A 12,240-nucleotide genomic window follows, 5' to 3' on the forward strand; every position below is an offset into this window, starting at 1 on the left:
ACATTGGCTGAGCTAAGTGGTGTGTATCCACGCCACTCCAGGAAGCCAAATGTTTGGCTGCCTTGTGCTCTGCCTCTGCTTCTCCATCCTCCCAATTCCTTGGAGGTTACCTACTGTGTGACACACCCAGTCCCCAACCTCAGGTTTTCCGGGCGGAAGGTGGGTGAAAGGTACATTTTCCTTCAGCGTATGAAATGGTTACTCATTCCAGGTATTCAGTCAATGAGAGCTGATCAATGGAAGAAACAGAGGCTTTATTAGACCCGGGTCATGGAACATCAGGATGGCAAAATCCCGGAAGAGAAGCAAGGTCAGCAGCAGCAGCAGTGAGCCAAAAGAAGGAAGGAGAGAAGCAAAGCAAGGCAGAGACTTGGGAGGGGAGCATTTTCTTACAGATTTTTGAGACCTGTGAATAGCATGACTACTTTTTAGTAGTTTCTCGGGATTTGAACGTCTATGAGCAGGGTAAAATATTCGCCCATTTGGAGAGATGGCAGAGGGCATTGCCCTCACTCTGAACTGGCTTCATGGTGTCATGAAGTCAAATCTGTTTGGTTCAAGTAGGTAGCCGTGTTGGTCTGCCGTAGTCGAAATAAATTAAATTGATTCTAGTTAAAGACTCTTCCTAAAAACCTAAAAACTCCCTAAAAAGAATCAAGTCTTCAAAAAAGTTATATGATCTAAGAAAGTCTTTAAAAGAAGCCTTCCAAAAGAGTTTTAAAATTATAATGTAGCACCTTAGAGACCAACTGAGTAGTTTTAGGTATGAGCTTTCGTGTGCATGCTGAAGAGTCTTTTTAACTATCTTCTAAAAGAATTGTTTTAATCAAATCTGTTTGGTTACGCGATGTCGCTACAGCAAAAGAACTGCACTGATTGGTAAACAAAGAGACAAAGAGTGAAGAGAGGCGAAAAAGGAAAAAGGGAGGGGATGAGAAGGTGCCGTCAAGGCATATTTTGGAACCCCTGAGAACCCACATTTTCACATGTGAACATACAGTACAGCCCTAGCAGAGACTGAGTAAAGAGAAAACAGGTGCTGATCAGGACCAGGATCTGCAAAAGCATCTCCTCATTACTCAGAGACAGCAACCCTGATGTGAACACTTTTTGTTGATGCTAGACCTTGCAAGATGACCTGCTATGGTCTGCTGATACTGCACAAGAGGCTTCTTTTACTGGTCTGACTAGCTACCCTGCAGAACTTGGCGGAGGGGCACTGAACAGAGTGACTTCTTCCCTGGCCTTCCTCCAGTTTCACGTTAAAGTGATTCAAACCATAACAGAATGGCTGTTTTGCTGGGAATCTTAGGTGAGATACCCATATAGTGGTAGTTGCCCCCAGTTCCAGTCACTACACAGAGGCAGCTTAAGTTCCCAAATAGTTTACTGCTGCAGAAGAACAGGCTTCAGTATTCCAATTCTGGATGTTGATATATACAAACAGCTTGTAGGCTTTGGAGATACAGATATATGTATATACAAGTACAAAACATTTCATAGAATCTTAGCGCTGGAAGGAACACCAAGGGTTATCTAGTCCAGGGGTCAGCAACCTAGGGCCCATGGGCCAGGAGCAGCCCGCAGAGGTCATTTGACCGGCCCACGAGCCACCCCCGAATCAAGCTGCCCACTCTCACGCTGCGCTAAACTGGCGCAGCATGGGGACTCGCTTCCATGGTGCCGAAAATTGCGTCGGTGCAGGTGCAGGAGCCGAATGTTGCATCTGTGCATGTACAGACACCGAAAATCACAGGTGGGCGCACGACCCGGCCTTTGGAGGGATCTCCGTGGGACCAATCCAGCCCAGGCAAGATAAACCCCTGATCTAGTCCAACCCCCTGCATTGCAGGAATCTCAGCTAAAGCACCCACGACAGGTGGCCATCCAACCTCTGTTTAAAAACCTCCAAGGGAGGAGAGTCCGCCACCTCTAGTGGGAGTCTGTTCCACTGCCAAACATCTCTTACTGTCAGAAAGTTTTTCCAAATGTTTAGTCGGAATCTCCTTTCTTGCAACTTGAAGCCATTGGTTTGAGTTCTCCAAGCAGGAGAAAACAAGCTTGTTCCCTCTCCCATGTGACAGATATTTGATATTTGAAGATGGCTATCATATCTCTTCTCGGTTTACTGTTTTCCAGGCTAGACATACCCAGCTCCTTCAAGTGTTCCTCATAAGGCTTAGTTTCCAGACCCTTGATCATCTGGGTTGCCCTCCTCTCCACACGTTCCAGCTTGTCTACATCCATCTTAAATTGTGGTGCCCGGAACTGGACACAGTATTCCAAGTGTGGTCTGACTATGGCAGAATAGAGTGGTAAGGTAAAGGGACCCCTGACGATTAGGTCCAGTCATGGCCGACTCTGGGGTTGCGGCACACATCTTGCTTTACTAGCCAAGGGAGCCGGCGTACAGCTTCCGGGTCATGTGGCCAGCATGACTAAGCCGCTTCTGGCGAACCAGAGCAGCGCACGGAAACGCCGTTTACCTTCCCGCCGGAGCAGTACCTATTTATCTACTTGCACTTTGACGTGCTTTCGAACTGCTAGGTTGGCAGGAGCAGGGACCGAGCAACAGGAGCTCACCCCATCATGGAGATTCGAACCGCTGACCTGATCGGCAAGTCCTAGGCTCTGTGGTTTAACCCACAGTGCCACCCGCGTCCCTAGAATAGAGTGGTACTATTACTCTATTACTTCCCTTGATCCTGGACACTATACTTCTGTTGATGCAGCCAAAACAGCATTAGCTTTTTTGGCTGCTGCATCACACTGTTGACTCATGTTAAGCTTGTGGTCTACCAAGACCCCTAGATTCTTTTCACATGTACTGCTAGTAAGTCAGTTGGAAGGGATCCTGTTGCTCCAGTGATTCAAGATGCAACACATACTCCAACTCATGGATTGACCCTAACACATAGACAAAGAACCCAGCACACTAATGAGCTGAAGTGCCTTCATCACTTATATAGAAGACACTGGCTGTTGCCCCATAGCAACTGGCTTGGCTCACATGCACCTGTTGGCTCCTCTCATACATGGGGCCATTTGTGCTCATGAAGGAAACTGACCCTTTCCTCCATGTCCAGTTCCTCCAGGGGTCAGCAAACCTTTTCAGCAGGGGGCTGGTCTACTGTTCCTCAGACCTTGGGGGTGGGGGTGGACTATATTTTGAAGGAAAGAAGAAGAAGAAGAAATTCCTATGCCCCACAAATAACCCAGAGATGCATTTTAAATAAAAGGACACATTCTACTCATGTAAAAAACACGCTGATTCCTGGACTGTCCGCGGGCCGGATTTAGAAGGCAATTGGGCAGGATTCAGCCACTGGGCCTTAATTTGCTACCCATGCTCCAGTCTATTTGACAGCCCTTAGTGTTTTTTGCAATTATACAGATGAGCTCTTTCAACTGTTGATAAATGGAACCTTTCTATGCCAGCTTCATCACCGTGCACCCAATTAGTTGCACAAAAGAATTGGTATCTTGGATTTGGCTGGAGGTCCATGAAAACTCAGTGCCAGACAAGCTTGCAAGCAGGACAGGACAGATATAGCCATCTCCCATTACTGTCGCCAGCATCTCACACTCCGAGAAACAAGTTGGACCTGCGACAATTTGCTGTGGTGTTCAGTTCTTTGTTCATTGTGCCAACCCATCAGCCATGCCATCTTCAGGATACTCCATTCTTTCCACTCTCCCTTCTAGTTTTTCAACACTAGTGAGTAAGCATTTGTTGGCCACTGAGCATGCTTAGTCCTCATTGACCTTTTGGGGGCCAGCCCATCCTTTAATGTTTCCCCGAAGCCTGCTGATACCTCTCTCTTGTGCTTGGACAAGGTAGCTGTTTGGGCTACCTAAGGATCTGTATATGGAGATGAGTTTGCTATTAACCTAAATCATGATACTATTTCTGAAGATGAGGGGCTCAGTTGTAGTGCTCACGACTTTGATAGGCATATCCTCCTTGAATTTGTCTCATCTGAGAGAATGACATCCACAGCAATGGCCACAACATCATCCTATGTCCCACCAACACTACATCAAACAGGGAGATTTTGACATGAGGGAAGTGTTTCAAAACAAACCACACCCCATGTGGATTCTGATGTGGTACAGTCCTGTGAAAGGATTGTACCATGTGCACCACCACATATTTGAATGAGCAGAAATAGAAGTGAAATAATAAATGGGAGGGGGCACTGCAAAGAGAATTAACTACACAGTAAATACAAGTTTTCTGATATATGCCTCTCTCACTAAACTTAGTATCTTAAAACTGCAGCAGCTCTTATAATTTCTTCAAGATACTGATCTTGCACACTTTATCGCTACACCAAGCTCTCTGTGCTTGGCAGATGCATTGTTGCTGCACTGATAAACATCTGCAATTAAGGATCAACTGTATCATTGGTTTTCAAAAGGACCCTTCCTAACAGGGTCACCATTTGTTTTGAAGTTCCCAAAATTACTGAGTACTATAAAGGAGCTATCCTTCCTGTGCCATTTGTGTATGTACCTGTGGATTAACCTGCAGCAGGCACTGTATAAGGACTTTATTGACAATCGCTGTGGGATTAACAGCGTTTACCCAGCGCTTGGGTTGTGGCAAGTGGGAAGGACATGTCTAATCCCCATCTCCTTGTGTTGCTTGCTCTCTTTCCCTGAAGCATGCAGATTACTGCTGAAAACCACACCGTGTGAGAGACGCTGAACACAACATGGTGGGATTTGTCCTCATTGTTTATGTCCCCCTCCACCCAAAGCATTTGAATAGCTTGCAAATCTTGTGATAGCCTTGCAAAATCCACAATGCCACCGCCACGCACACACACCCCACAACAAAAAGAGTTACTCGGCCAAGAACATTTTACTTTAGGATTTGCTCCTGGCAAACAAGCCAGGCAACTCTTTTGCCATAAACAAACCAGCATCTCTCTTGGGTAGGGCAGTCATTTGATTACACCATTGCTTCCCCACACATCCATTTGAAAGTCAACTCACACTTGTTACTCTGCAGCAAAGCGTGTTGAGCAATAAATGTGGTTTGAGTTGTGAGCTAGATACATGGCAAAGGCATCCTTTGACCCCTTTCATAATGGATCCAGTCAGTCCATGTCCCCAGAATACCAACATAGTTGTGTGAATTAGCTGGGAATAGAGAGTGAGAAAGGCAAAAGTGATGAACATATGCTTCTGCCTTCAGAATATGAGAAGAGCTGAATCAAACCAAGGATGTATCTAGACCAACATCTGTTTTCTCATAGCAGCCGATTAGATGCCTGTGAGAAGCTCACTTGCCCTCTTCCACTGTTTCTCCCCAGCAACACGTAGTCTAAATTATACCCTCCTTGTCCATCAAGCTTGGTATTGCCATCTCCTCTGACTTGCAGTGATTCTTTGGGTTCATCTGAGATTCTTTCAGCTGGATTTGCTGAGGATTGAACTTGGGACCTTCTTGAAGAAAAACACATGCTCTGCCACTGAGTTATTGCTCTTCATATGGGTTTTTGGTGTTAACATGGGTTTTATGGTCTGTTGCTGCTGCTGCTTTGCATCCTGGGGCAATTAGCAATGTCTGTCTTGCAGCTGCTCAGAAATTGGCTCCTCAGTAGCACTCTGAAGAGTTCAGCCTGACATTAGCTCATGCAGAACAGAGAGGTTCCTTAATCCTTTTCCAAATTCCGTTTGGCTTTAGGACTTATGGAGTCCCTGAATCCATCCTCTGTTTTCCTTCGTCTTCTGTTTGGATAACTTTGTAACCTAGCTATTTAGAAGGACTGCCCTTCCCTCTGCCAACAGTCGGTTGCTCTTCTGCATTTGCTCCCATTTCCTCTTTGTTGTTTCCTCCCTCTAAATCTTTAGACTCTGCTAGACTTGGCAGGCTTTTTCTCGTGGCCAACATTTAAACAAGAAAAGTCTGGGGAGGAGAGCACACCCTTTGTTTAATCACTTAAAACAGACGGGGAAAACGTGGCTGGCTGGTGGCGCGCAAAGCAGTCGCTCTTCCCCAATCCAGCAGACAGAAATGGCAGCTGCCTTCTGAAGAGAGCGTGTTTCCATCTGGGGTGGCAGCTGGATTCAGAACATGCGCCTTAAACATACCCTCCAAGTGTTCTGATTTTCCAGGGACAGTCCCAGAATTATGAAAGCCATGCTGGCTTCTGATTTTACCCTGGAATGTCCCTATTTCCCCTTACAGGTAGGTAGCCGTGTTGGTCTGCCATAGTCAAAATAAAAAAATTCCTTCCAGTAGCACCTTAAAGACCAACTAAGTTAGTTCTTGGTATGAGCTTTCGTGTGCATGCACACTTCTTCAGATACACTGAAACAGAAGTTGCCAGATCCTCAGAATATTACTCAGAATACCCCTGTAATACCCCTCCCCACCTTCTTACTATATAGAAGGATATGGCAACTTCTGTTTCAGTGTATCTGAAGAAGTGTGCATGCACACGAAAGCTCATACCAAGAACTAACTTAGTTGGTCTTTAAGGTGCTACTGGAAGGAATTTTTTTATTTTGCCTATTTCCCCTGCCAGTGCTGCCACCGCCAAACTCATGGAGGAAGATGTGTTTGTTCTGAATGGCAGCATCAGTGAGGAGCATCCCATTGCCTTTCCATGGCTGCTGCTGCTGCTTCCGGCCTCCTCCCTTGGGCAGATTGTAGCAGCTGCTAGAGCGCAGGTGAGGAGGAGAAGAGGCTGCCACAGCCATTGCCCAGTCCTGGGTGCTGAGCCAGCTCTGAGGGGCAGACAGAGGTCGGGAAGAAAGTGGGAGCAGAGTGGAGCTCAAGGAATCTTTTTTTATGCTTTGTGCATCCGGATTTAACCTTGTTTGATCTAACTTTGTTTTTTGGTTTGTGTTTTTCTTTTCGTAAACTTACCAAAGAATAAAATTAAATAAAATTGCGACTGAGGGATTTTCTCAGGACAGTGGAAGGCATATGTGGTGTGTCCCATTGGTGAAGTGGTGGTGGAAATGCTATGGGGAAGGGGACAAAAAATGGTGGCGGGGTCAAGGAGCATCAGTTGGGTGGGGGGAATGAGAAATGTTCCTATTTTCATCTGAGGAATTTTGGAGGGTATGACTTAAAGAGATGTGCAGAATGCACGACTACAGCAGGTGCAATTTCCTCTCCCATGCAGTGCACTAAGTGAAAAATCCGCATGTGCAAAACCTTTCCCTTCCACGCACCCCCTAATGCTACAGTAACTCAGCCCGACATTGAGCCAGCCCTTTGCTCCATGGGCCACCCCTTTTCTCTCCTGCAATCCTGGTTTAGAGCCAGTTCGGAAACCAGTGATGATACCACTTAATTAATGGTGCTTCAGCCCTAGCAAATCATTTTTATGTTGGAAGCTGGCGGACAGTTGCTTCTTTTAATTCAAACAGAAGTGGGCATGGTGACCTGACCATTTATTATTTCACAGATCATTCAGGTGTTTGCAGCAGCCACTGCCCAATGGACTTAAAAACAAGGCTGGTGCTCACTGTCAGAATGTGTCTATAACTGAGGATCCGTTCCACTCATATAAAATGCATGCAATGTTAAAGTCCACAGGCCCTGACACGTTCAATTGACAGAGACTTCCTGCTACTTGATGTAAAATTTCTCTACCTGGTCACCTAGATGCAATTAACCGCTCCTGTACTGGAGTCTGGTCTGTTAACCCCTTTTTGTCTTCACATCCTAATTTGAGGGAATCAACAGTAGCATACAGCTGACATTCAGTTGTTGCTGCTTTGTTATATTGGTAGCGTCTCATACATTTATTGGTTTTGCTAATTTAGTGAACGTTGCTCTAGCTTAACTTAAGCCCATTAATTTTGATGGTTCAACTGTGAGTAGAATTTAGATGGAGATTTGGTTTCTGTGCTGGGCAGGGAAGAAGGAGTTTCTCCTTCCCTCACTAGGGATGGATAAATCTGTCAGTTTTGGTTTCTCCCAATTTTTCATTTTTCCACTATTCAGTTCTTCACATTTCCACATCATGATGCAATTTTTAAACAATTATCCTGAAAATTATTCAGCTTTTTAGTGCACGCTTCTTTCAATATTCACTTTTTTAATGAAATGGTTCCTAATGCACATATTTTTGCCAGCATTTCCCTCTAATATACTACATTTTTAATGTTATTTTTCATTGTTGTTATATGTGCTTTTATGCAGTTTCCTTTAATCCGTGCATTTTTGTAAACATATGGTTGGAGAACTGCATTGAAAAATTCAAAAAGGTGTGAATTTTGAAGGAAAGATGCATTCCTGTTCACATATTGTTTGGGGACGTGCAAATTAGGTAGATTTCCATAGAAATGTGAACCAAACCTAATTTCTCTCCCAACCAGCATAAAAGAGCAGTGGAGTAGCAGAGGATGGACAGAATATTCCATCGCTCTTCCAACCAACCACTCAACTCACCTAAATGAAATTCTTCTGGTGATCAGCCGAGTGGTTTAAAATAAGACCGACTCCTTATAGGCATCTTAACAGGCTGAATAAAGCAGTATTGCAAATAACAAAATCATAATTCAAATCTATGCTGAGTGATCAATGCAAGCTTTCGTCATAGCTAAGTATAACTGAAAATAAAATGCTTATGCATTAACAAAACATGGGGTTTATAGCACTAAATATCAGGAAGTCTCTCTGTATAGTACAGTGGTACCTCTGGATGCGAATGGGATCCATTCTGGAGCCCCGTTCGCATCCTGAGCAGAACGCAACCTGCGTCTGCACGCGTGCGCGGGTTGCGATTTGCCGCTTCTGTGCATGCGTGTGACATCATTTTGAACGTATGCGCGAGCTGCAAAACCTGGAAGTAACCCATTCCATTACTTCCGGGTCGCTGCAGAACGGAACCTGAAAACGCTCAACCTGAAGCTACTTTAACCCGAGGTATGACTGTATATGCATTCACAAAATGCTGGGAATGACTTTGCCTGCAGGTTTGAATCATAGAATCACAGAATCATAGAATCATAGAGTTGGAAGAGACCACAAGGGCCATCGAGTCCAACCCCCTGCCAAGCAGGAAACACCATCAGAGCACTCCTGACATATGGTTGTCATGCCTCTGCTTAAAGACCTCCAAAGTAGGAGACTCCACCACACTCCTTGGCAGCAAATTCCACTGTCGAACAGCTCTTACTGTCAGGAAGTTCTTCCTAATGTTTAGGTGGAATCTTCTTTCTTGTAGTTTGGATCCATTGCTCCATGTCCGCTTCTCTGGAGCAGCAGAAAACAACCTTTCTCCCTCCTCTATGTGACATCCTTTTATATATTTGAAGGTTTTATATATTTAAAGGTTTGCCAGAACCTTTAACGTCTTTGAGTCCCTACACCTCTGTAACAAACCTGTTGAGATCTACAGCAGACAATCTACAGCAGACATGACCTTTTGAACCCATGGGAGGTGTGACTTTTTAATCTGCCTATGCTAACTTCCACCTGTGTTGCGCCAGACTGAGTTGGTTGTGTACATGTCATTGCTGATACCATCCTCTGAATTTGGTGGAAGTCAGATTTGGGTGCTGGGTTGCAGCCGTAGCTTTTCCAAGTGGTTGCAATGTGGTGTCAAAACTGAATCTGTGCTCTTAAGCATGCAATAAGCATGCGTATGATGACCAGCTTAATCTATGGCAGCATGAGTGAAAGCGAGGGCTGGCTAACAAAACAAAACAAAAAAACCACAGCTGTTGCAGGAAAGCACGATCAAATTAATAAGGATCAGGCAATGCCTATTGAAGTAAGGTGTGTGTTTTTTTTTGCATTGCACAGAACTCAGCCTGCAGCTGGAAGTCTGGATTCTTTAACTGTGGTCTGCTTACTCTACTGTTATGGTGAATTCAAAATAACACTCCATCCATGTTGAATCTTGTGTATATTTCTTTTAGCTCATCACAACAGTCACCCTTAAATCCTCAGAAAATGATCTTTAAAACTTTGGGAGCCAGTATGGTATCCTGGAGAGTGCTAGACCGGAATTGGGGTGACCCAGGATCAAATCCATACCCACAAAGCTGGGTGACATTAATCCTATCACTGTAGCTTTACTTCATAAAGTTGCTGTGGAAATTAAAAAGGAGAGGGAAAAGAATCATGCATACTACCTTGACCTCCTGGAAGGAAAGATCATTACCAGCTTGTCATTATAAGAACTAGTGTGTAACTTAAAAATAAGTGCCTGGGTTTGCTTGTTTCCTTTTCCCTCCTCATCCTTTTTCCTTTTGTGTGGTGTCTTTTAGATTGTAAAACTTGTAAGCAGTAACTATTTTGTTTTCATTGATCTTATGTTAAGGTCACTACTCTGGGTGCTCTGTAGTTGAAGCGTTTCTATACTCAAGCCTGGAAATAAAGAAAAGTGTTGGGAAAACATGCAGGAATCAATTCTGAAATACCTAGAGTTTTTTTCTTCACTTTCCCTTAAGAGATATTCTATGTTAGGGGTAGCCTGGCCAGGCGTCAGAGGCTTAGTTTCTCAGGCCCTCAAGTTTCAGGACCCAATGAACCAACTGCTCATTTGGGTGTGTTGAATTTTTCAGCTTTCAAATTCCCCAAATGAGGGGTGCTAAAAAGTTGTAGCATGACTTGGGAATTCAAAAGATAATTTGGTTAAATTAATATAGTTTAGTTATATTAAAATTTGACTAAAATTGCATAGAAACCATTAAAAAGTATTGTGAAGTACTCACAGTTGTATTAGATTTTATTTCCTTAGTTCTTTAACAGTACCTGACATTTTCAGAAGGTAAAACTAAAATTCTTTGTTTTCTGAAAGTAGCTTATGCGCTTCCTCATCAAACCTGGACTTTCCAAGCTAAATGCTGTCCAGCTACAAAAATAATATCAGATTTGAATTCCTCACACCCCAAACCGTATTTTTAAGACCAGTTTCAATCCATCTGATAAAAGGGATCTTCACCTAGATTACGGTCTGGTATGAGCTGCAAACACAGGATGGTGTCTGCAGGTGTAGGAAAATATGCTGAGAGACTATTATGCATGTATTGTATTTGAAACAAACCCATCTAGCTCATGGATATATGACTGATCCATAGATGGGTGTTTATATTTTACCACCACTAAACATATTTTCCATGCATACAAATATGGGGATCGCCAACTCGGTTCTGCAAAATGCAATTTAGGAGGGTGGTTACTTTGACCCGAGGCCCTGAGAACACTTCATGCCCCTCCAGAAAGTATCCTTAACTGAAGATATCTGCTGAAAGGTTTCTACCTTTATGCTGACAGAACTTACAAAGGAGTCTTAGAGCTATCTCACTAGATCCCTAGGAAAACCCAGCTGCCTCCCATTCATGGACTAAACTTGCGTCAACTAAAATATCTCTTGGCGTTACTATGTTCAGCCACTTTGCAAAGCTTTGTGAGTGATGGGTCTGGGTCAAGTCCTTCTGTTTAGTATCAATTTCAACTCTTCCCTTGGAAACCTCATTTCTCTCTCACGCATCAGACTGCACAAAGAACGAGGAAAGAGCCTCCTTTTCCGATTTGCACGTTAAAGGTTCTCCCAGGCCAGCCGTTTGAATCAGGACATTTCAGCCTGAAAACTTTTGCTCACACACATAATCGAAAAGAGAGAGAGAGGTTGTTTTCTTTTTTTTTAGGAAGGCTAACTTCTGACTGAAGATGACACAATAACCTGAGGGGAAGCACGTTACAATGAAACACACCGCGTGGTTAAAGCGTTTAGGGGAGGGGGGGAATAAGGCTCCCCAGATTGACAATGTGTGACTGGCATGCCCTCACCATACACAACGCTGCCCATAATCTCTCCGCTCTCTCTCATCAGCAACAAGGAAAGACGATAGTAACCTGTGTACTTACCATATGGCGCCTCCATCTTAGCACTTAGCTGTGCGATTACATTGACCATTTCTCATCAGTATAATTCTGGAGAAAACGGAGAAAGTGTAAAATTACAAGAAAAGCTGGGTGAAGGAGGCGGGCGGAAGGGTGAGCAAACCTGCCTCCTCTGTTATCTTATTGATTCGCTTAATCAGGCCTAATGTGGGTGGAGATGTTAAATAGTAACCAAGCTCATATGGAAACCAACCTGCAAGGTGCCGTCTGCCACGGTAGCTATAGTAACTGCTTCCAAGCTTGAAACTCAAACATGACTTTATGGCACACTTTTGGGACTCCTACCGACACCTAGTTTCAGGCCTTGGGTGACCCCATTGCCGGGCGATTACTTTCCTTCTTATTCCTCCAAGACA

At 44.2% G+C, this 12,240-nt stretch overlaps 1 protein-coding gene across 1 annotated transcript in view; it reads right to left on the bottom strand.

The window, feature by feature from the left end:
• The window catches only part of HNF4A (hepatocyte nuclear factor 4 alpha), a 65,392-nt gene extending 53,413 nt beyond the window's left edge, over nt 1–11,979 (bottom strand). The window contains exon 1 of the mRNA XM_082226223.1: nt 11,849–11,979. Coding sequence (XP_082082349.1) covers nt 11,849–11,897 — 49 coding nt within the window. The 5' untranslated portion in view covers nt 11,898–11,979. The remainder of the gene's footprint in view (nt 1–11,848) is intronic.
• Between the last annotated feature and the right edge of the window lie 261 nt (nt 11,980–12,240).

This window comes from Podarcis vaucheri (assembly GCF_965113315.1).
Source record: "Podarcis vaucheri genome assembly, chromosome: 6".
NCBI classification, from domain to species: domain Eukaryota; kingdom Metazoa; phylum Chordata; class Lepidosauria; order Squamata; family Lacertidae; genus Podarcis; species Podarcis vaucheri.